Raw genomic sequence first — 26,295 nt, forward strand, 5'->3', positions numbered from 1 at the left:
ACAGCCAGGCTGGAATGAAGGGGGGAAAACTGTTTAAAAGCAGGTCTCTGGGACTTGGAAAGCAGAGTTGACCACTGGAACGAAAGAACCAAAGACAAGCTGAAGGAAGAGGACTGCTGCAACTCCTGGACGACCGGTAAAAGCCCTGCTGCAGGTCCGAATGGCCTGAAACTCCATCGACAGAGAAGCTCTTCAAGGTTAACTTCTTCCCTTGAGTTTGGTGGGAACAACCAACTAGTAAGCCGCCTGGACACCGTCCCCTCCTGGTCGAATTTTCTGCAGAGTGCTGTGGAAAACCGGATAGCCAGTGGGAAGGATACCAGTTTGTGGACTTTAAGGCACTCCCACCTTAAACCGACGTTTTGCTAAGCTTGTGGCCTCATCCCTGGCCAGTGCAGGAACCTCCCAACGTCCTCCTTGTTGTCCCCACGACTGAAGCTCAGGAACAGCGAGATCTGCTCGAACTGCCAGGAACAACTGCCTCAGCTACAGCTCTTCTTCAATGGAAATTTACTGTGCAAACGCGGTCCGGAAATCTTTTTGGCCATCGCGAAAGTTCGTGGAACTTTCCCAAATTCGAAGGCTTGTCCTTCTCTGAACATTAGTCAAACTTTTCGCCTAGCCAAATTCTTCTAAACTCCGTTGCAAAGACTTAACCATTTACTACCAGAACTGTGCTATTCTATACAAAGACTCTGGCCATTGACTTTGGCCCAGGCCTATGAACTGAATTGCTGGTTGTAGTTTACTGAAACCCTTTGCCCTGCCTATAAAAGTATTTGGCTGTCTATTCTTATAACCTTGTCTTTTTACCCTTTTATTAAGTATCTGAAGTGCCATTGTGATCCCACTTCAGGGGAGCTGAACTTGTATAGTAACTTATTGGTTGTGTATTTGTAGTATATTAGTGTGTGATATTGAGCTGCTATAGCTAGTGTAATGTTTTCAAACTGACTGTGTAAATAAATGTATATTATTTTACCAAGAAACCTTGAGTAAAGTGTTTGTTTGAATCACTGTATTTGTTGGCCCTATGTGTAACTTGTTCTACTGCTCACTCAACTCTTGAGATAAGTCTGGCTGCTCAGCCACTGTTACCCCATAACTGTGTAGTACAGGCTTGTACCAAAGGTGAAATTGTATTGACACTTGTAGTCTTAATTGCTTGTAGTGTTCCCAAAGGGTACTACTGCATGTGATTCTGCCTAACAGTGTCTCCCCTTGTGCCTACCTCCTGTCTGCCTCCCTGTGCTATCCCCCACCCTTGCTTGGGCTCCCCACTCTTCCCTCCCCTCATGCTTTGTCTCACCTATCTGCTCTAACTGCTTTTCTATCGACTATCCTATCCCTCTCACTAAGTCTGGCAGGAAGAAGCTCAAAGGGGATATGCTGGTCTCCAACCCAGGCCTTCCTATCGCTGATGCCTACACCAGTGCTTCCTCCAGAAAGACCCTTACCGACATCCTCTTTGTCCTTCCCTCTCTAGGCCCATATGGTCTCTGTTCTCTCTCCTTTTTCCTCTTCTCCCATTAATGGAGGCACCCGGTGCTGCTTCTCTGGCCACTTTGTTGCCTCCTTCCTCTGCCACCCCTCTGGCAATCTTTTCTTCCTCTCTGACTACCCTGCCTTCTCTTCCTTCCTCTTCTGCCCATCCACGGGCACCTCCAACACTTCCACAGGGCGTACCTATGGCCTGTACCCTTCCACGGAAGTCCTTCAAATGTGGCAACCTGATTCACATCGCTACTCTCAACTCTCGTCCAGCTCTCAAACATTCCTCTGAAATCTGCCGTGTCCTGGAAGAGTTCGATTTGGATGTACTCGGTCTCACAGAAACTTGGTTCACGGCCAGCTCTGTCACGAGTTTTGACACTCTACTTCCTGATGGCTTCAAGATCCTCTATGAACTCAGACCAACCGTCCTGGCCAGGCTGTAGCCTTGATTTTCTCAGAGTGGATCCCTGCTTCTATCATTCCAATGGAGGACTACTCCTCCTTTGAATGCCTGGTCTGCAGGCTCTCTATCTCTCCTGGCCTCTCTCTCTCTCACTGTGTCCACTATCTACAGGCCGCCTGGCCTAGTTGCCCTCTTCCTCTCTGAGTGGGCCGACCTCTTCTGCTCCCTCCTTTCCTCTACCTCTCAACTTCTCCTCGGAGACCTCAACATCCACCTGGATGCTACTAGCCCTTCTTCGGGACTCTTACACATTTGACTCTCTCTCACTCTCTATTCTTCCCTCTGGCACGACTCACTCTTCAGAGCACATCCTGGATGTTCTTATCTCCTAAGACCTCCCCTTCTCTAACCCACTCAACTCACCTCTCTCTTGGAATAACCACTTTCTCCTTTACTCCCACCTCTCTCTCTCTACCCCTCTGGTCAAGCCGACTCCAGCACTGGCACCTACCTTCTCGGTCATCCGACCCATGAAGCGTGTGTCAGTTGAGGCTTTTGCTGCTACGTTCTCACCTCCTTCTCCTGCACCTTTTGCTGACTCACACCCTGACAGAGCCCTCTCTAAACTTCATCTCTCTATCTCCAACACTCTGGATGTCCTTGCCTCCGTCATGAGGATCTGCTCGCAGCCCAAATACAAGTGCAACTCTTGGTACAATTCCAACCTCACCACCCTTAAATGCAAGTGTAGGGCGGCTGAGAGGAAGTGGAGGGCATCAGGCACATCCCCTGACAAACTGGCCTGCTGCCTGCTCCAAAGTAAGAACAGACTCTCCAGGGAGCCTACATCCAAGCCCCTGTCTCTGCGGCATCTAACAACTCAGCCGAGCTTTTCAAAACCTGAAAGGAGCTGGTCAATCCTGCTGCAGTCCCTACCTCTCCTGTTCCCTCGTAGGCCCTCTGCACATCCTTGGCTTTCATTTAACCACTAAAACTCAGGACATCCTCTCCACCCTCTCTTCCTCTACCTCCTCTTCCCTCTACCACTCCTGGCCCGTTTGAGGTCGTCTCTCCACCTTTCCTGTGTTCACCCCTGACGATGTTCCTAGACAAGTCAGATCTATGAAAGTCTTGTTAAAGTAGTTCCTCCCCTGCTCATCCTGAACCATCAAGGACCACATTGACACCCTTGCTCCAGGCTTGGTTAATTTCTGCAATCACTCCTTTGGCACTGGAACCTTCCACTCGACCCTCAAGCAATCCCTTGTGCATCCCCTTCTAAAGAAATCCTTGGACGATCCTTCCTCTCTGGCTAACTATCGCCGATCTCCATCACTCCCTTTCCTAGGCAAACTTCTGGAAAAGCTGGCAATCGCCCAGCTTAATCTGCACACTGACTGTTTCCACGACCACCAGTCTGGCTTCAGAGCTGCCAGAAGCCTGGAAACTGCTCTCCTGAACACCTGTGAAAAATTGCACTCCAATCTTGACTCTAATCTTACTTCTGTCCTCATTTTCCCCGATCTAGCCTCTGTTTTTGACACAGTCACCCATGCCATCCTACACAATAGCCTCCGTGACAACCTGGGTATTACTGATCAGGATCTGGCCTGGTTGACCTCCTTTCTCACCGACCGGCCCTCTCAGGTCCAACTGGGGTCTTTCCTCTCTTTTTATCTCTCTCTCTACTTGTGGTGTTCTTCAGGGGTCTAACCTTTCTCCCTGGCTTTTCAACCACTATCTGGCACCTCCTGCCCACAGCATTGCTACTTTCAAATCCATTTTTCAGTGTAATGCGGATGACACCCAGTTCTCTTTCAGGCTCCCCTCAGCCATCTCTGCTCCGTCTCTCCTACCAGACAGTCTGGCCTCAATTCACGAATTCTGTGCTGCCAAGGATATCAGTCTCTCGCGCTCTCGCTCTCTCGCTCTCTCGCTCTCTCTCGCTCTCTCGCTCTCTCTCGCTCTCTCTCGCTCTCTCGAACAAGACTTCGAGACTTGTCCTTGGCCTCAAGCCCATGGATCGTATCTCTCCAGCTCTGAAATCTCTTCACTGGCGCCCTGTGACTGCAAGGTTCAAGTTCAAGACCCTTTTCATCGTTCACAATGCTTTCTGGGGCCTTGGACCGCTCTACCTCCAACATTCTCTTCCAAAACATCTTCCTTCTTGAGTTCTCCGCTCATTCACCTCCAACTCTCTTAGGGTCAGGCGCTTCTCCAAGCAGAGAGTTGGGGGCAGATCTCTCTCCTCGCCTGGGGCCTCCCTCTGGAACAGCCTCCCTGCCTCTCTCAAACTTGAGCAGAACCACCTCCAGTTCTGGAAGCAACTCCAGGCCTTCCTTTTCGCTTCGGCTTTCTCTCCTCCTCTCCCCTGCAAATGTCCCTAACTGTTCCGCGCACTGGTCGCCTGGCTGCCCTCTGAACTCTGGCCCAGGCTCCTGCATGTTCAGTTACCCTTGCACTGCCTCCAGGATCTCCCAGCACTTAAGGGTCGGTACCTGCAACCCTAAAATCCCTTCTCTCTGCACTTACAAGCCACCTGCTGGCTGCACTTATATTGAGGTAACTGCACTTCTCACCCCTCCCCCCACCTCCACCACCGGTTCTTCTCCCCTCCCTCTTCCCTTCACTTGGGCTATCTGAATGACACAAGGATCGCTGTTTTGTCCTCCTTTTGTTTGTTTCCCCCTCCTTGTCTTGTCGCGCCTAGAAACACGTGTTGCGCTATAAATGCCATATCATATCCACGCAGGAAGTTCTCTGCAGAATCAGGACATTAGCATGAACTGCGTACATTCTAATTTTCACAAAGGAACTTCCGTGTTTCAGTATCAATGCTTACATCCAAGCAAAATATGAATAACATAAATAAGCAGACTCATTTTTAAGATGATTTGACAGCCAAAAAAAGCATTTCTTGCTTTTGAGATAAATCGCTGTGGAGTAGTATACATGGTTTGATAATAAAGAAGTGACCTCATGGGGTATATTAGTACAGCACAGGAAGACATTGCATGTCTTGCTACGACTCAGACACATTTCCTAGTATGTACACACTGATTAAAACTGCGGTTACAGCACAGCCAATATATGAAACAGCAGACCCACAAACAACACTATTTGGGAAAATAACAATAACAATGTGTTATTATATGTTACTTCCTGTACACAGGCTATAAATAACAGGTGTTATTATTACCCCTTGCTGATGGTGGTTCTTTTAACTGTGCCAGATTGATGAAAGGCTGAGCCAAACATGCTGTCACCTTGATCTCGCACACAGAACTCTGACTTTCTCTACCACTGCCTGCACGGGTTGACCTGGGGTCTGGTAGGGAGGTGAATTATGTCCTATCACTACGACTTCTTCCCTTACAATTATTACAACTACTTATACCACTTTTGTTATTGCTACTTCACAACCAGGCCCGGGTTGGTGCACCTGCTGTTGCATTTTGCGACTGGAGTGGGGGATTGAGGTGCAGTGGGTTGTAGCATGAGGTACAATCGGGCAGCCTAAGGTGCAGTGAGGGGGAGAGATGGAAGGTGTGGTCTGTACTCACGAAGTTGAAGAGCGCCATGATCAAAACGGTGAGGATGGTGAGCACTCCCAGCGGGACACGCAGCCAGGGACGCGTGGAGAGTGCTGAAGAGATGGAGGGGATCCAATGGAGAAGCTTCGGCCCCTTCCGGATACACCTCTGTCAGGAGAGAGCAATTGAAAGCTGATTGAACAAGAAGTAAGGGGATGGGAGACAGGTCGAGTAAGAGGGGAAAAAAGAAAAAGGAATAGAAGGGAGAAAGGGGTGTGTGAGGAAGAGCACAGGGCAGGCGAAGAGGACACACAGAGCATGGGGCCTGATCATCCTCACATCAGGGATGTAAAGAGGGAGATTGGAGAGAGCCAGGCCTAGGTGATGTGAGGTGTATTGGTTAGTGGGTAGCCAATATGGATCCCAGGGTCCCATAGGGCTGCAGAGTTGCTAGCATTTATCTGGAAGTATGGATTCTATAGGGATGGAGAAACTCTAGTATTCATCATGTAAGGCTTAGTATACAAAAATTGGGTTATGTAGGTTATGTTATGTTGATTTATACTGTGCACCAATGTCATTTACATGGTCTCCAGGCGCTCTCGTGGTTCTGAAAGAGAAACTGGGCAGGGGTTGGTTAGGGGAGAAGATGGAAAGGAAAGGCGTTATGCTCAGCTGTTGCTGTGTGTAGAACCAATAGTACTGGCGTCTATGCAGTTGTATTGTTTAGTCTTGTATTGTTTAGTCGTGTTTCCGTGGGCACACTGGAAGCATATTGTTGCCAGATGGGAAACATCTAGTGTTTGACTTGTCGGTGTTGCGCTTATTTGAGGATGTTTGTAAGTTAGTTAGAAAGATGTGGTGTGATCCCATAAACCCGTGGAGTGCAATATAGGTACTGAAAGGCTGGCGAGACTCTGTTTAATCCAGTGTTGGGGAGCTGCATGAAGCGTGGACCCACTAAGGTCCTAGTGGTGAGGTATGGCTGCAATGGACATGTGAGAGGAAGTAGGTAGTGTTAGAACTTACTGCCAGCTGTCCTGCAAAGCAAGTGAAGAGGATAAGAAGGAACATGAAAAAGGTGACGCCATACGAGATCCCCAGAGCGGCATTCCTGATGGAGAGTAAAGAAGGTTGTTTTTAAAACGAAATATTGGCAAACTTAAACACAAACATATGAAAGTTAATAAAGACAATGCAAAAGAGTGATGCTGTTAGTTTTCATATATATTTCAATGGAAAATAGTATTCACTGAAATTACGAGCTATTTAAAATCATCAAAACGTTAGTCAAGTAACATTGCATTTTAAAGGAAGGATGTTATTATTTAAAAATGCATTTGTTAAAAAATATGTCATGATATTTTTCATGATATTTTTTAAACTTTAAAAAAGATACAAGTTCACAATCTACTTCACGTATCTATGTTTTGTCACGTGATTTTGCTAACATAAACAACTGTTATATGTCTAACATTTCTTAGACACTTTATAATAACATGCCGCTTCATTAAGCTGATCTGAACTAGCCTAGGCCATTTTACTTGCTTTTGCGTTCATATGAACTATCTTGCTACGTAGCCTATTGCACTCTGTAGTTGGAAATACCCGACTGAAAGATAACTAGCCCACTGCCGCTATCCTACCTTGCCCGAACCAGCCTTAAGTGCATTATGAACGCTACTGCCTCACAGCCATTATTACTGTGGGCCACACTGGTATTAGTTCTAGACCCCACAGACTCCACTAGCACTCCTGTTTCAGAATTTACTGCAACAAACATCATGGTAGCCACACCAGGTGATGTAGGTTCCCCGATCAGTACCAAACAATCTGTGCCAACTATCACCTATCTCTAACCTCACCCAGAGCCCACCTAGAACTAATATACCCTGTCACTCTTCATCCAGAAATATCAGACTTCGCTCTAGACTGATGAAATTATTCGAACCTCCTGCCAGCTTAATAACCAATATCAGCCTTAGGAGAAAATGCCCCTATAATAAACAAACTATCTTAACAGAAAATATTAATACCACTACTCTAGCCACCTTGCCTAAGACTGACACTTCTATCTACAGAAAATACAAGCAGAACAAACCCCACATCCCAACACCGATTGAGGAAGTCTACAACAGCACCTCACCTCCCCCATTGACAGGAACTGACATTCCTAACCTCAAAGGTGCCTTAGTAAACTCCAGGTCCTTAGTAGCTCATGCCACAGAGATAGCTAACCTAATTCAGGCAGAACACTATGACTTTCTTGCCATTACTGAATCATGGCTACATGCAGCAGCATGCCCTACCCTCATGCTCGCAGTACCAGACGACTATACCATCTTTAGAGTAGATAGAACTGAGACCCGTGGAGGAGGCATAGCTATCATAGCCAAATCCACCCTAGCGTGAGTCTGGTCACATCTCCTGATGTCAAATCCTGTGAGTCCCTGACTGTCAAACTTCCCAACTCTGGTACCCAAACGCTTACCATTCATCTGATTTACAGACCTCTAGGCCCCATCGGAGCATTCGAGGAGGAGATTTCCACAATCCTCTCCGACAACCTAATAAATACCTTGCAGGTACTTGTTATGTACAAAGGGAGGCTTTCACATAACCAGTAGTTTAAAGGTAAAGAACCTTTTATTTGCAAGTTGATGACATAAGACGACCCCCAGCAGGAGGAGTACAATCTTCCCACTAAGGCCCTGCTTCTTCACTGGCTCTCCATGGAACCCTGCTACATAAGATGCAGTTCTATGTTCTATAGTATCTAAGTGACAATAGACATAGTGAAGGAAATATTATACACTCATGGTTTAACAGGTAAACATTGGAAACACTGCACATCCTAACACCTCTCCTCCTTAAACATAACAAGTAACTGTGTGGGTGAGGACCCACTAAAATTGAAACCTGTAAAACACATATTGAACAACTGAAATTGAAACCTGTAAAATAAATATTATACACTCGTGGTTTAACAGGTAAAACATTGGATGCGCTGCAAGTCCTGGCACAAATCAAGAGCATAGATATATGACATCTAGTGGTTGATTAGGTAGAGTCACAAGAAAGTCCCTGTCTCCAACTAACTGAAGACAAATTAACATTGAAACGGAAAAGCCACCCTTTCCTTATTCCAAATAGCTCCTCCTTTGACCAACACTGACGAACCCAAGTCTTTCACAACTTGCTTGGGTTCAGAAAACAACGAGGCTCCTTTACGAACTTTGGTGGGGAGCTTGACTTTAATCCAATCACCCTCTTTGACCTTGAGTTCCCTACAACAATTCTTCTGATCATACCTCTCCTTGGATCTAACTCCAGCTTCAAAAATTCTCCTTTTTTACACTCTCTAGATCCACATCCACCATTTTTGATTTGCCCATCCAACCTGGACATAAATGAGTATTTGGTTTTCTTCCTCTCAAGATCTCAAATGGACTCACGCCTGTGACACTATGGGTAGTTAGCCTATACTGGAACGTGCGTTCCATCACTGTTCTCACCCAATCTCCTCCAGTAGCCACCGCTATCCTAATAGCCTCCATCAGAGTCCTATTAAATCGTTCCACGCACCCATTACTCTGGGGATGATATAAAGAAGTATTCACCTGCTCAATCCCATGATTCTCTAAGAATTCTTTAAACTCTCTGGAAACAAGTTGGGTCCCATTGTCAGACAAACACTTTCTTGGAAACCCTTCTCTCCAAAACAGTTGTTCCAAAAATCTGATTATACTACTACTGGATATGTCCTTGAGTACACATACCTCCGGCCATTTTGATAATAAATCCATGACTACTAATAGGTAGCTATCTCTGCCACCACCAATATTAAATGGACCGAGGAGATCCAACGCAATTTCGTCCCAAGGGACACGCGGGGACTCCCTCACTACCATGGGAACTTTTTGCACTTTCAAGCCTTTGTTTCCCTCAATACATTCCACACAGTCTTTGACTTGTTCCTCTATGTCCTTGTCGATACCAGGCCACCAAAATTCAGACCTCACAAGTCCCTTCATCCTGGCCAGACCTAAATGCCCAACATGGGCCAACTCCAAGACAGACTTCCTCATACCGACTGGCACAACCATCTGGTGACCCTTGTATAAATAACCATCCTGAATCCATAGCTCCTCCCTCACTTTGGCAAAACCATTCATCTCGCCCCTGTGGCTCTTAATTTTACCTTCTGCAACCAGAGTAAGTACTCCTTGATATACAACATCCTCCGTGCAAGACACATCCCACTCACTTTTCTTTAATGTTTCATGCACCTGGAATATTTCTGCACTCTCCTCTGAACTTGTAAAGTCACTATCGTCAGAAATTTCCCTCTGGACAGATCTAGACAAGGCGTCTGCAACCACATTAACCTCCCCCTTTACGTGGAGCATGGTATACTGTAACCCTTGCAATGCCGTGACCCATTTCATAATGCGTCTTGACACTCCCTCCAAACCACCTTTCGTAAAAATTCCAACCAAGGGTTTATGGTCAGTGCAAATGGTGAAACTCCTCGCCCACAAGAATCTTTTAAATTTCTCGACACCCCAAACGCATGCTAGAGCCTCCTTCTCAATAACTGAATATCTAGATTCTGGGCCCTTCAAAGACCTGGACGCAAAAGCCACAGTCTGTAAACCTGTCTGATCCTCCTGCATCAGAACAGCCCCAACACCATAATCACTGGCATCAACAAAAAGCAATGTGGGTTTACTTTCCTCAAATATTTTCAAAATGGGAGCATTGACTATAGCCTCTTTTATCATCAAAAATTCTTTCTTGCACTGGTCACACCATTTAAAAACGACTCCCTTGCGAGTGAGAAATCTCATATTCCTCGACATTTCTGCTAACCCCTTGACAAATTTGCCGTAAAACTCCACCAGTCCCAAAAATGACAGTATGTCCCCTTTAGACTTAGGCTCCTCCATTCTTTTTATGGCCTCAATAGCCTCCTCCTTGGGTCTAACCCCTTCCCCAGTGATCTCATGACCCAGGTACACCACTTTGTTGGCTTTAAAAGTACATTTTTCCAAGGCAACGGTGAGGCCTGCCTCCTTCAAAATATCCAAAACTCTTTTCAAACGAACATCATGCTCCTTCTCATCGCTCCCACATACAAGAACATCATCCTGATAACACATCACCCCTTTTTCACCCCCAAGTAATTTATGCATAATACTCTGAAACACACTTGCGGCTGAGACCAAACCAAATGGCATGCGAACACACCTGAACAATCCAATCGGGGTGATGAAGGCGGTGAGATCCCTGGAATTAGGGTGCAATTCAACCTGATGGTAGGCCGATTTAAGATCTAGTATGGAGAACACTTTTGACCCAGCTACTCCCACCATCAAATCATCTATTCGGGGAAGAGGAAACCTGTCTGCCACAACCATGCTGTTTAGATGTCTAAGATCTATACAGAGCCTCAAAGACCCATTGCCTTTTCTGACTACAACTATAGGACTGACCCATTCAGATGCTTCTATCTTTTCAATGACACCATCTCTTTCCATTCTCTTGAGTTCTTCCTCTACATCTCCTCTAAGAGCAAGAGGAATAGTTCGCAGTTTTGCAATCTTAGGGACAGCTCCTTTCTTTAGGCGAATTACATGTACAAAGCCCTTAAGACACCCCAATTTCCCAGATAACGTGGTTTGCATCTCTGTGGGCTCTCCTCCCGCAACAGACATTACCTGCTCGGAATGACTTGCCTCAAGCCTTATCTTCAATTCAGCTTGATCACTCCATGACAACAATTCACCCCCTCTGTTGGTAACATACACACAACCTTTGGCCTTCCTGTCCTTAAACTGTAATTCAGCATCAAAGCAACCTATAATATCTATGGGAACATCTCCATAAGCATTTGCTTTAACAGTATTTTCCCACAGAGTACAACTATCGAATTTGTTCCTCCACACTTCCACACTTATCAAGGTGTAATCAGCACCACTATCCATTAGCATGCGTACGGGTACACCTCGAATTACAACCTCAGCATAAGGTTTCTGCATTTTCACTCTGCCATTGACAGCATTCACTGTAAATACCACTTCTCTGCCATCCTCACAATATGACTCATCTTCATAACTTGCACTTATTTCATGCACTTGATTTGACCCAGCATTAAAATTTCTACAACATCGGGCAATGTGCCCTCTCACACCACACTCATTGCATATGATATGAATAGCAAAGCAATCCTTATCCGAGGCTATATGCGACAAGCTTCCACATCTAAAGCATCTTCTCCCTGGAAAACCTCTGGATTGTCCTGAATCCCTAACCATCTTGAAAGAATTCATGTCTTTGGGAATCCCTCTGCTATCTTTTGCAGGAACCCATTGACGCCATCCTCTGCCAGTTGCCGGTCTGTTCTCTTCGCTCCTTTTAGCATTCTGCGAGGCGCGTCTTGGATTCCACGTACTCTGCCTCTGAACAACCTTTGACACCTTCAGCACTGAACCCTGACTCTCATCCAACTTGGGTTTACCATTGTTCACAGTATCCGATTGAAGAACTTCAATGCACTTATCTGTGTGTTCCACCATTTTCGCTATCTCAATTGCTCGATCCAAAGTGGGGTTCCTCTCTTTCCATAGTTCTTTCCTAATACTGTCATTGGAACATTTAATCATTAGCTGGTCTCTCAAGTGCTCATCCTGACAGTGAGTGAATTTGCATTTCACTGCTAAGCCCCTTAAAGCCGTGACAAAATCCTCGATACTTTCCCCATTCTTCTGCTCTCTCGTGGCAAATTTATATCTTTCCAATATAATGTTCTCCTCCACTCTAAAATGCCTGTCCAGTTTGGCTAATGTCCTTTCATATGGACCAGCATCCAAAATGTCAGAAGGCTCCGGCAATCTCTTTAAGACCTCTTGGCCTGCAGTTCCCAAACAGTGAAATAGCAATGCCTCCTTGCGCTCATTGGAGTAGTTGGCACCAAACACTGCTAAGGCATATTTGCTGAATCCTTCCTTCCAGTCTTCCCATCTAACCATGGGTTCAACTGGCACTGCCAGAAAAAACACAGGAGCAGGCACATTTGCCATGTCTCAAAGTTGCAGAATAGAATAACAAGCTTGCAATTCTGGTTTAACCAATAGAGCTCCCACCCAAACAGGTAGGTGACACTAATTAAAAGATAGCTGCTTGGTTATGTACTCACCCTGGAGCGCCTCACCAGGGTCATCGGCGGCGACTCCTTTCTCAACCTTGCTCAGTGTGGGGCCAGGGTGTCCAATGGCCGCTCGGAAAACACACAACCCAAAATCCAATTATAAAAGTGCCAAAGCCGTGTCTTTGCCAGCCCGGTCTCCACAAGTTCAACAAAATTTCAGGGGTCCAATTCCAGCTCCCACAGACCACAGAGCCTCCAGGGGTTTTCCTCTGGCGCTAGCAATGTCCCTCCGGTGGATGCCACACACTGGATGTCAGGCCGTCAATAATCCACTGAAAAAGGCCCTCCCTCAGGCAAGTCAGGCTGGCTCCGCTCCACAGCCAGCACACTAGATCTGTAGAAAAGGCGCTGGGGGTCGTCCTCCGGGTCCCAGTCAAAATCCTCGTCGCCAAATGTTATGTACAAAGGGAGGCTTTCACATAACCAGTAGTTTAAAGGTAAAGAACCTTTTATTTGCAAGTTGATGACATAAGACGACCCCCAGCAGGAGGAGTACAATCTTCCCACTAAGGCCCTGCTTCTTCACTGGCTCTCCATGGAACCCTGCTACATAAGATGCAGTTCTATGTTCTATAGTATCTAAGTGACAATAGACATAGTGAAGGAAATATTATACACTCATGGTTTAACAGGTAAACATTGGAAACACTGCACATCCTAACAGTACTCTTGCTCGGGGATCTTTACTTGGGCTTCAACGACCCCAAAGACCAGCATGCAGCAACAATAGCTAATGTCCTCACTGAACTTGGCTTCACTCAAAGAGTGACTCTACCAACCCATGATAAAGGTAGAACACTTGACTGGGTAGCAGACTACAATTGCAATACATCTTTTACTGCCATAACCCCTAAGTTATGGACTGACCACCATCTGGTAGCATTTACATTAGATGCCAAAATCCTCTCAACTAAAAATATCCTAATCGCTCCTCCCACCCTAATGAGGAAGAAAAAATATCATAACCGCAGATAAACTTATAAGCCTAATACTACCTACCCTTAACTCACTACCAGATACTACTGATCCCACTGTCCTAGTTAATGAATATAACAAAACCATGACCGAAGCCCCAGACCCCATTGCCCCTCTAAAAATGAAAAAAGCAAACCCAGAGCATATCCGAACTCTTGGTTCACCCCACACCTCAAAACCCCGAGAAAAGAAAAAAGAAAAAGTGAAGTTACCTGGAGGCAGATACCCTCCGATGTAAATAGAGCCAACTTTATCAACATCTCAACCATGTATAAAAACGAAATACTGCATACTAAGCAGGAAACGTATAACAATAGGATCTTTCAAGCCAATTCAAGTACAAAGGAACTCTTTGTTATCCTAAAAGAACTTGAAAACCTCACTCCTGTGCCTGACAACTGTGTAAAGGACAAAATCTGGTGCTCCGACATACGGAAGGCACTTGATAAGAAAATCAACACTCTCTAGGATAAAATTGCCAATAAAAAACTAAATATACCCAATGTTGGGGCCGCCTCTGGTCTCCGGGGCAGCCCACAGATGCTGTTGGGAACACCCGATGGCGTAGACACGTCGGTGGACAACCGGCGTGTCTCGTGTAGGGAGGCAGCCTACGGCGCCCGGTGTCACCGGGCGCAGGCTCCACAGTGTTGGGGTGTCACCCCCAGATTTCAGCGGTTGCGGCTCCGAAGGCACTTGGGCCGCGCCGCACACAAGGCCACGACCACGTGGCAGGCCCACAACCTACACCTACACACACACACACACACACACACGTTGCCACTTCCTGGGGCTCTGCTGCTCTGCCCTCGCAGCACCAGCAGAACCCCTTTTATTAAATAGGCACGTGAGCATCATGACACAGTCATGGCGCTCACGTCAACAAACACTAGACCCCCACACAACATCCCTCCTTTATTATAAGCACACAAAATCAAACAAAAACCCACCGCAAACATTTGGTGCATTCCAGTCCACGCACCACCTAAAAGCTACTAAAAACTCAAACATTTTTGACACTCCAAAATAAACAAGTGTGTTCCAGTCCTCACACCACGGGGCCCTATGAGGGGCTCCTCCAACTCAGAAAATCCCGGGATCAAACTGGCCCCCAGCGCCGCTGCAGGACAAGAAGAATATATTCTCTTCGTACTCCTCCTCCCCTATATCATACAGTGCTTCTCGGGGACTCTCCGCCACCTGGACCGCCGCCACCTTGGGGGGTCTTTCTCCCCTTCACCTCACTCCCCCCTGATGCCCCCACCATGCCGGCTGGGGCTGGAGCGAGACACACTTGTGCAAAGTGATCTCCTTTCCCGCACCTTCCACAGATTTGTCCCATCGCCGGGCAGTCCTGCGGGTGTGGAAGATCCCACCCACAATGATGACATATGGTAGCATTGGGGTCTCTCTTCGGCCAGTCTCCCCTCCTCATCACTCTTCCTCCTGGCCACCTGCCGACAGCCGCCACCTCCTCAACCTTTACTCGCGGCATGGGGACCTCCATCTTTAGGTGGTGTCTAGAGGAGTCCATGACTGAGGCCCGTACCTCTGCAGGTTCCTGGGCCCGGTCAAGCTCCAATATTCGATCGAGGGTCAGCGCTGGGTCCCTCAGAACCTGCTTGCGCAGTTTGGTGGAGCTGCAGCCATAGATGATCTGCGCCCGGATCTCGTCCTCCTCGAAATTCCCCAGGTCACAGGAGAGTGCAATTCCGCGCAGCTTCCCGTGGAATGCATCGAGGCTTTCCCCTTCCTCCTGCCTCGCACACCTCATCCTGAACCGTTCATAGTCCCTGTTGACCATAGGCCTGAAGTACTCGTTCAGGACTGCAATGGCTACATCGTAAAACGGATCTCTGGGCATTAATGTCTTGAACAGCCTCTGGACGGCTAGCCCGGCCGAGTACAGGAGTGTCAGGCGCTTTGCTGCGTCTTTGATTTCCATCGCCTCAGTACAGCTCCAGGTTTTCCACCCAGGCTCTCCACCGGGGTCCCAGACTTTCAGGCGCACCCAGGACATCGAAGTTAGGTATTGGTGCCAGCTGACCCCGACATATCCCCTCGTCATCCGCCATGTTGACTGCAGTTGGGGATGCCAGATGCCGTCACCGGTGTTGATATATGCCTGCTGTTACTGGGCTTCAGGTATCTTGATCCTTGGTGGGGAGCACCTTTTGACGGCACCCAGATGCACCCAGGACAGCGCTCCTCCTTCGGGTCCCGCTGCTGATGCAGCACAGGGTGTCCTCACTGCACTGTTCACCAGCCTGGATGCTCACGTTCTTCCTGCCCAGGGGCGCACGAGCACTCCAGATGGAGCCGCAACCCCCAGGGCTTGGCACAAATGCGGCTTGTGGAGGGACAATGTCCGTTTCCTGGGCAAAAGGGAAATCAGCCTTACTACTCCTTCTTGATCTCTCGGCAGCGTTAGACTTGGTGGACCACAAGGTCCTATGTAACCACTACGATTCAGCAGCACACTTCTCACAGAATGCCATAGTCTGGATTCAATCCTTTCTAAACCACAAGACTATTAGAGTCTTCTCACCCTCAGCAGCAACAGACAGACAGACCCCATCCCCATTACTTGTGGAGTGCCTCAGGGCTCATGTGTCTCCCACAATGTATAATATATTTACCAAGCCCCTTTTAGATGATCTGGACTATCTCGGTATCACCTACACTAACTATGCAGATGATACCCAGATTCTCATACCACTTACTGGGGATTACGATAAGGATTTGGCCTTGGTTAATAAAATTTACCTCATCATCCAGGCATGGATGGCAGTCCATGGTCTATGCCTGAATGATGACAAAGCTGAACTCATGAATCTGGGAACTACGTCAAATCTCAATAAACTTGGTCACAAATACACCTCCTTTAATATTGATGGCAACACCATCAAGGTCACCAAAAAGGTAAAAACCCTAGGCTTTTAGCTCGATTCCAGCCTCACCTTTGCCAAACAGGTTAATTCCATGGCCTGTGCCACGGCTTATACATGTAAATTGATTAGAGCGGGCAAACCATTCTTATGTACAAGTAGTTGTACCACTCTGGCCAGCGCTCTAATTCTGTCCAAACTGGACTATTGTAACGGCTATATCAGGGTGCCAAAATCGTCAGAAAAATCCAGATCCTACAGAACAACACTCTTAGAGGAGCACTGGGCATAGCCAGGAAAGAGCATATCTCCGAGGTAAGGGGACAGAATAACTGGCTCTCCACCAGCGATAAAATCTTACTAAAAACGGCCTCACTAACTCACAAGTGCCTAAACAACGCTGCACCCCGCTATCCTAGAGATAGCATTAACAGACAATCATCCAACTGGCCTACCAGAGCTGCTAATACAAACTGCTTGCTGGTTCCAATGTTCAAACTGATGAAAGCTGGAGGTAGCAGCTTCCCAGTCAAAGCTGCACAGCTCTAGAATTCCTTACCTCCCTTTCTGAGGGTGGACTAAACATACTCCAGCTTCAGACATACATCATCAATTGGTTCAAAGAAAATGACCATTAAATACATGCCAGCACCATCCTACTATCCCCACTCTTTTGCACTGCAAATAGACAATAAACAATAGACTGTATATAGACTATATCATGTTGAACCTCTCTCTCTATGTAATGTCTTCTGACCTTGCTTACTATATGTATATATCTTGTTATTGCAATCGAATCTTGACTGGATTATATTTGTGTAACTTTGTAACCATATAATCATAAACTGAAAATATTCATGTACCTGTGCACTGATACCCTCGGGTCTGGCGAGCATTACAAATAAATAGAACAAACAAACACACATTAACCTGATTCTCACAGTACATTAACATGCGCATTCCACATTGCAATGTCACAGAACTATTGTACTAGCCACTTTTTTCGGTTTAAACAGCAATTTATTTCCTCAGTGGTGGAAATGGAAAAGAATTGGTGGGGGATCCCACAAGGGCAGGGGTGGTGGCGGAGTTTGGGGCGGGGCGGTGCCCGAGGGCAGTTGACCTCTGATCAAAGGAAATGTCCAAAATAATAGTTTTAAACAGCGCTATTTCTTTCATGCTGCTTCTTTTCCAAACTATATATCAATTCCAGTTTAAACCACTTCGATGGTATTGGTGATGAGTTAGTTCACTATGCGGATAATAGTTTTGGCATGTGTTGCTGAGTATATATTCTTTAAAATGCACAATTTTCATCCCATTTTATAAATGAAACTCCCCCTTGGGTACTATTCAAACAGGGTGATTTCTCTTTGCCATAAGCAACAATTTATTTTACTTGAACCACTTGGGTGGCTGCATCGTGTGTGATAGTTTCAATGTTAATAGGGGTATTTATTCATGCAATGTTTGTCGGATACCTGTATATTTATTTATGCAAAGTTTGTACACAGGTATCCGACAAACATTGCATAAATAAAGAAAGAATCTGGGTCCTTGTATCAACAACATTGCATAAATAAACCAGTTTGTGGCTGAGGACCGGGTCGTGGCTGAGGACTGTAACTTCCTCTTGTGACCCCTTGCACAGGGTCACCAGAGGAAGTTATAGTTTGTTTGCGGGCGCTTTCGTTTTTCTTTTTTTTTCCAGCTACACATCTGGTTTCCTGATCTCAATCGCCAGCGCTGTTCATCCTTGTATTTTACCCCTAGTGAAAGGTCCTCTAGTTAGTGCAGCGAAACCTTCACCTCACCTCATATTTCTCACAAGTTCTAATGTGACAATAATGATTATCAGGGACATCCCTAAAGACCTCACATGTGACATCACACATACAATACCATATGATGATGACCCAGCAAAGTCGCATATATAACTAATCCATTCATTCCAGTGTGCCTCACAGAGACTATAGGACATGCATTTTACTTACATTGTGTCAATATTAGAAATGGCAGATCCCGGAAATTATTTGACCGAAGCTCTAGCCGATGGATTTGTTCTTTAAACAGTGTAGAAAACTAAGCAAAACTCTTCTTGCCTATTGTGGCACAACATCCCCCCCTGGCACAAATCTCAGGACCACTATAGCTTGCCCCAGAGAGCTCTAAAGACCACCTTAACCTGTAATGCTAGTGCCCCACATAATGGCCAGTTTTCATTATGTTCATTTATCCAGGGTCGGGCTGGGTCATAAAATTGTCTCGGGCACCAATGAAAAAGTGTGCCACAGTTGCAAGTGGCTGTTCATTCCTTTTGTGACACTGTTAGAATAGTAACCAAGGAGGAGTTTTTTGATAAAGTGTGATGCAAATCGTGCATTTTAAAGAATATGTATTAATCAACGGTGGTCATAACTACTAGCCGCAGAGTGAATTAACTCATTAACTGGCCAAAAATGGCCAAAAAGTGGCCCACTTTGACCCATAAAACTGGCCCACACCAGCGTTTTGTGTTTTTGGTTCGGCCATAGGCCTATTGCCCTATAGGACAGTCCGAGTCTGCACTTAACCCATGATTGCTTGGCCTTGACTGACCTTCTGTTGTTTGTGCCAGAAGGAAGGAAGGCCGGCCAATACCATTCAAAGAGCTATAAAGCCTCAATGGACAGCAAGACTACATCCGGTGATAGGAACAGCAACAAAGACTGCTGACTTGCAGGCTAGATATGATATGATATGGCATTTATAACGCGCATATACACAAGTGTTTCAAGGTGCGATGAGGCAAGGGAGGGGGAACAGAGGGAAGGCAGAGAATGATCTTAACAGGCCAGGTGACATTGAGATTGTGCAAGTGCAGGAGAACGGGGAAGAGGAAAGGTGCGGGGGGAACGGGAGGGGGCAGTGCAGTACATGGGATCGACAGTAAAAATAAAATAGAATAAATAAAAGCAATAAGTAAAGAGTACAGCCAGCAGGTGGCAAGAGCTGGTAGGGGACTGTAGGGATTCAGAAAACAGTCAGCAAGTGCAGGGTTTGCCAGGGAGGCAGTGCAGGTGTGCAACTGGCAAGGAGGGGACCTGGGCCTGAGATCAGAAGGTAGCCAGGTGACGAGTGCAGCTTCACTTTCAGCAAGGAGTTCAGCAGGGGAGAGGAGAAGAGAAAGCAGAAGCAAAGAGGAAGGTTTTGAGGTGCTTCCGGAACCAGAGATGGTTCTCCTCAAGTTGCAGGGAGGCAGGGAGGCTGTTCCAGAGGGAGGCCCTCACCGAAGAAAGAGATCTACCACCAACTCATTGCTTGGCGAAGCGACTGACCCTAAGGGAGTTGGAGGTGGATGAGCGAAGAGCTCGGGAAGGAACATATTTAGGAAGAGAGAGTTGAAGGTACTGAGGCCCAAGTCCCCAGAAGGCCTTCTGGACAATGCAGAGGGTTTTGAACTTAATCCTCGCAGCCACTGGGAGCCAGTGCAGAGATTACAGTCCTGGAGGGATATAATCCCTAGGCTTGAGGCCAAGGACCAGTCTCGCAGTCCTGTTCTGGATGAGTTGTAGAAGGCGGAGAGTAGAAGCAGGCAGATTTTTAAAGATGCTGTTGTAGTAGTCCATCCTAGAGAGAACCAGAGCTCTGAAGACAGCGAGCTTCTGGGGTAAGGAGAGGAAAGGAAGAATACCTCTGAGAAGGTGCAGCTGTTAGTGTGACTTCCTAGACATGTCAGAGATGTGAGGAGAGAAGGAGAGTGTGGAGTTGAAGATGACCCAGATGTTTTTAGCCTCACAGGTGGGAGCAGGAAGAGGGCCAAGAGAGGCCTGCCAAAGAGTGACAGGAAAGGAGGGAGCAGGTGTGCCGATAAGGATAATCTCGGTCTTACTGGCATTAAGGCAGACAGACAGTGATGAGAGAAGTAGAAGTAGTGGTGGAAGGGAGCCTGAAAATGAGTTAAGTATCATCTGCATAGCACTGAAAGTTGGGGCAGAGAGTGGAAATGCGGTGGGCAAGAAGTACAAAGTATTGGTTGAAGAGCCAGGGAGAGAGGTTAGACCCTTGGGGAACAACACAGGTAGAGATAGAAATAGAGGAGAGGAAGGACCCAAGTTGGACCTGGGAGGGTCGATCGGAGAGGAAAGAGGTCAGCCAAGCCAGGGCCTGATCAGTGATACCCAGGTTATCACAGAGACGGTCGAGCATGATGACATGGTTGACCGTGTCAAAGGCAGAAGAGAGATCAAGTAAGATGAGGACACAGGTGGTGTTGGAATCGAGGTTTGAGAGTGTTGCCGGTCACCAACGGGTTAACTTGTTTAGCCCCCGCCGTTGGAGCGGCGGAGTTTATAATGGGGAGTTGGGGAACGAAGGGAGTTCTGGGTAAGGCGCGTGAAGGCGCCAGTTACTGTTTGGTGAAAGGAAATAAAGACGTGTTGAGAAATCCCTCTGTGTGCGCATCCTCCTTTTAGGCCTTGAAAGAGGCGACACTGGCGACGAAGGCTGTCCGTGCGCACAACGGAGTCCTCCTTTGGCAATCCGCCATATCCTCCCTCGGATGTCCGGTGAGTCTCCTCCTACTCATCCTCCTCCAGTACGAGCAACGGCAATCCGCCGTGTGCACGTGGGCGTTTACTTACACTCCAAACTCCTCTCCACCTCCATCGTCACGCCTGGGATGGCGTGCCAGATAGCTGTGCGAGCACTGGGAAGTGCGCATTTGGTCCTGGCAGTCCGCCAGATCCGCTCCAGCGACGTGTGCCGGTGATCCCACCCACGCCCTCCGGCTGCACCTCCAGTTTTTTTTCTCCTAAGGGCCCATCCTTGTCACCGGACCCTCAAGTGAGTGCAAGTCCACGCTCACCAGCGTGCTAGGCCTACACCAGCGTACGCCATCGTCTGCAGCGCGGTCGCCACTCCGGCCCAGAGAATTTGAGGCAGCATTTGGACTGACTGTACGCTTGCGGGCTCCCACCGCCCAGCAACATGAGCAACCCTGTGTCCAATCCAGGATCCCCCCAACTGGCCCGCGAGACGAAACCAATACAGCTGCGGTTACCCCCGCCATTCACCATGGCGCCCCAAGCCACCAAGGGGCCGAGATGGACTGACTGGATGGAAGACTTTCAGCACTACGTGCGGGGGTCTGGTGATGGTGACCCCCCCCAATATCAGGGACATCTTCCTCAATCTGGTGGGGGGGGGGATAAAGACCGTTGTGAAAACGATTCCCGCAGCTCAACAAACCACATTCACAAACCTGATTGCGGCACTAGACAAACTCCTCATCATCGAAGTCAACCGCGATTACGAGCGATATCTATTTAACAAATGCACTCAATTGCCACAAGAGACAGTCGATGAATTCATTACCCGCTTGAGAGTGAAGGGAGCACACTGTCAGTTCAACGCATTTTCCCTAGAAGAAGCGATAAGGCTGAGGGTCATAGAAGGGTGCCTGTCCCCCGCACTCAGGAAACAGCTACTGAAAAAACCCCTCACCATCCCAGAAGTCAGCGAGCTTGCTCGCATACATGAGGGTTGATGCCCAAGCGTCATCCATGAGCAACACAGGCAACCCTAAACAAGACACCAATGAACTCGTCGCAGCCATACAGCCCCCTCGTCAAGGCGACAGAGGGTTGCAACCTTACAGAGCACAAGCTACGCAGGTTCCACGCCAACAGAGACAATGCTACCGCTGTGGGATGTCCTTCCCACACTCCGGGTCATGCCCAGCTCTATCCCAACGATGCACAAACTGCGGAAGAGAGGGACATTTTCACGCTGTATGTAGAGAAGGTATACCATTTCCTCCAATGCGCCCCCAAGCGCCTGCCAGGACGCCCCCCGCTCGCCGTCCCCACAATATAATCAACCCAGATACTACCAGCAAGGGCAAGGACAGAGGCGATACGTCAGAGCCATTGACGAGTACCAAGCACAGGGGTACCCACCACAGTTAGACCAGGCAGACCAAACCAGATATTTCACGGATGAGTTTGACTACCCACCGGCAGAATATAGGCCTGAAACATTCTACCACGACGAGCCGGAAGCAGCATACAACACGCCATATGATCAATTCGACCAGGACGAATACGTCAATCTTATACTTGACAATGAAGAGGCCAGGGAAGCCCCCAAAATCCCGATCAAAATGGGGAACCGCCAATTCCAATTCATGGTTTGACTCAGGCGCTACTGTAAATATCATGGGCGAACAGGACTACGCTAAAATACCAAACCCGCCGACGCTCGAACCATCACACTCGAGAATTTTTCAATGGGGAGCTGCCACCCTTCTGCTGACAGTGGGGCGTTTCACACAACGGCTCCTCTTGAATGGTCGGCAAGTGGACACGACCATTCACATCATCGGCTCACTTGCCAGAAGCCGATGCCTGCTCAGCTATCATACGGCATCCCGCCTCTGGCTGATTGAGATACACGTGAAGGCGGGAGACACCATCACCGCAACCTCGAACAGACTGAATCCGAGAGACTATAGTACTATAGCACTATAGCATGCTACCAATCCCAGAACCTCATCACACAAGGCGACATCACTAGAACATTCCCCAACCTATGCACAGGGCTGGGTAAACTCAAGGCCCCTCCCATCAAACTCCACATCGACCCCTCGGTGAGACTGGTGCCACAACACCCCAGAAGAGTTGGGTTCCACATGCAAGCGGCTGTGTCGGAAGCCCTCCAACAACTGCTTTCCGATGATATCATCGAACCGGCAACGGGGCCAACGCCATGGGTATCCCCTCTCGTGGTCGTGCCCAAGGAAGGAGGCAAGATCCGGTTGTGTGTGGACATGAGGGTAGCAAATACTGCCATTCAACGGGAGAGGCATCCGAGCCCGTGCATTGAAGACATGATTGTGCAACTAAACAATGCCCAGATGTTCTCCAAGCTCGACCTAATCCAAGGCTACCACCAGCTGGAGCTCATCACGACGTTTGCAACGCACGACGGACTCTTCAGATACCGGAGACTGAATTTTGGCATCTCGTCCACCGCGGAGATTTTCCAGGAAGCCATACGCCAGGTCATCAGGCCCATAAGAGGTACGCTGAACTACAGCGACTACATCCTCGTTTTTGGGTCTTCAAAAGAGTCCCACGACAAGGCACTACACGCCACGTGTGCAGGGCTCCAGGAGGCGGGCCTCACACTCAACATCACCAAATGCCGATTCAGCAAGACAAAACTAAAATTCTTTGGACATATCTTCTCCAGCGAAGGGATGATGCCGAATCCCGACAAGGTTGACACAATCACCAACCTCGGTGAACCACAGCAGGTTGCGGATGTTCGCTCCTTCCTCGGCATGGCGGGATACTGTGCGAGGTACATACCCCATTACGCCTCTTTCACTGACCCATTGAGGAAGCTACTGCAAAAAGACTCAACTTTTGAGTGGAGCCCCGCATGCTGCCAGGCTTTTACCAGCATCAAACACGCCCTAACAGAAGCCCACCGCCTTGCCTACTTCAATCCCTCATGGCACACAGAAGTAGTGGTTGACGCGAGCCCGGTTGGCCTTGGCGCCATTTTAGCCCAAACCAGCGGCAAAGACATCAACCCCAGACACGTGGTCGCTTATGCAAGCAGGGCATTGTCAACCCCAGAAGTGGCCTACTCCCAGGCAGAGAAGGAGAGTTTGGCAGCGGTCTGGGCATGTGAGCATTTCCACAACTTCCTCATTGGGAAACGGTTCACGTTGATCACTGACCACCAGGCATTGTTGTCGCTGTTCCGGAACCCGCACACCAAGATGCCCCCGAAGATTGAGCAGTGGGGCATCTGTCTACAGGAATACAACTATGACATTATACATCGTCTCGGGGGTGACCTCAACCCCGCTGACTATCTGTCGCGACATCCAGTTGGATCTCCAGTGACCTGGAAAGGCGATGTCGCCTATGTGCAGTACGTAGCATCCAACTCGCTACCTCCGGCCCTATCCCTTGAGATGGTCGCCACCGCATCAGCTGCTGACCCTACGACAGCCCTTGCTATCAGCCTCACGTTGACCAACAAGTGGAAAGACCATCACAGAGCAATGCTGGCACACCCGGGAGTTAGCAGGCAGGAGATCGAAAGACTGGCGAGGGTACACAAGGAACTGGCTGTCAAGGACAACAACATTCTTCTCATAGGGTGCAGGATTGTCATCCCTGCCACACTAAGGAGCGAGGTTGTCCGAACGGCCCATGAGGGGCACAGAGGGGCCGAAAACACCAAAAAACAGCTGAGGTGCCACGTCTGGTTCCCTTTCTTAGATGCAGCAGTAGAGGAATGGGTGAAGAACTGCCATGCCTGCCAGTGCACCGCCCCGGCCGAAAACCCACCACCACTACAGCACACGCAGATACCCGATCGCCCATGGGAGCGAGTAGCCATGGACTTTTATGGGCCCACGGAAGCGGGTGACTATCTCCTGCTGCTAATAGACGAACATTCCAGATTCCCGATAGTCAAACTGGTTACCACCACAGCGTTTCCCCAGGTAGCAGCTGCATTGGAGGAAGTATTCAGCGAGTGGGGAATCCCTAAAACAGTCAAGTCTGACAATGGACCACCGTTCTGTGGCCACGACTTCGGGGCACTGGTGAAGCATCTGGGCTTCACACACATGAAGATAACCCCCCGCCACCCGCAAGTGAACGGAATGGCGAAACGCTTCATGGCGTCAATTAAAAAGATGATACAGAGGGCCAGAGTCGAAGCAGTCAATCCCCACCGGGCAAAGTGTCGACTCCTACGAGACTATAGAAACACACCCCATGAAGCCACGAACAAGATACCTGCCGAGTTAATGCTCCACTACGAAGTGCGAACCCGCATACCACACAACCCGGCAAGCGAGGAACCGCCGGACATGGGCATACTCCAAAGGGATGCAGAAGCCAAAGACAGAGCAAGACAAGACACCGACACTCGCCGCCACGCAGTGACAAAAGATTTCCACATAGGAGATGAAGTTCTTGTCCAACAGCCAACGCCCAGAAAGACAGATCCGCGGTTTGCCCCAAGTCCCATGAGGGTAACCGCCGTGAAAGGTACAATGGTGACAGCGAAGATCAAAACAGAGCTGTCACAAGGAACTATCAGCAATTCAGGCACTATGTCAGACGAGAGGGAAAGGAGTTACCTCAGAGACCATGTTCCCCAGATCCGTGAGAGCCGTGAGACGACCTATGGACCCCTCTGGTAGGAGATCCTGGAGGGACAATCCATGAAGCAGGATCTCAGGGAACGTCAGGGCCAGTTGCCCAAGACGAGAGACCACGGCGAACCATCAAGAGACCTATGAGGCTCGTCGAAGAATGTTAAGTTTATGTTTGGACATATTGTTCGGGGGTGGTGTTGCCGGTCACCAACGGGTTAACTTGTTTAGCCCCCGCCGTTGGAGAGGCGGAGTTTATAATGGGGAGTTGGGGAACGAAGGGAGTTCTGGGTAAGGCGCGTGAGGGCGCCAGTTACTGTTTGGTGAAAGGAAATAAAGACGTGTTGAGAAATCCCTCTCTGTGCCCGTCCTCCTTTTAGGCCTTGAAAGAGGCGACAGAGAGCAGGTCTTCACAGATGTTCAAGAGAGCAGTTTCCATGCTTCTGGCAACTCTGAAGCCAGACTCATGGTCATGGAGACAACCAACAGATTCAGATTAAGCTGGGAGATGGACAGCTTTTCCAGGAGTTTGCCTAGGAAAGGAGTGATGGAGATTGGGTGATAGTTAGCTGGGCAGGAAGGTTCGGCAGAGGGTTTCTTAAGAAGAGGGTGCACAATGGAGTGCT

General features: G+C 48.3%; 1 protein-coding gene across 21 annotated transcripts in view; it reads right to left on the reverse strand.

Annotated features, from left to right (window-relative positions):
• The window catches only part of ADCY4 (adenylate cyclase 4), a 1,677,325-nt gene that overhangs the window by 459,695 nt on the left and 1,191,335 nt on the right, over positions 1–26,295 (reverse strand). For all 21 annotated transcript variants that reach the window (XM_069633796.1, XM_069633797.1, XM_069633789.1 and 18 more), the window contains 2 exons: positions 6,460–6,544; positions 5,461–5,598 (listed from right to left, as the gene is read on the reverse strand). In XM_069633796.1, the coding sequence (XP_069489897.1) occupies positions 5,461–5,598; positions 6,460–6,544 (223 nt within the window). The remainder of the gene's footprint in view (positions 1–5,460; positions 5,599–6,459; positions 6,545–26,295) is intronic.

This window comes from Ambystoma mexicanum, chromosome 13 (assembly GCF_040938575.1).
Source record: "Ambystoma mexicanum isolate Mex_15411 chromosome 13, UKY_AmexF1_1, whole genome shotgun sequence".
NCBI classification, from domain to species: Eukaryota; Metazoa; Chordata; class Amphibia; order Caudata; family Ambystomatidae; genus Ambystoma; species Ambystoma mexicanum.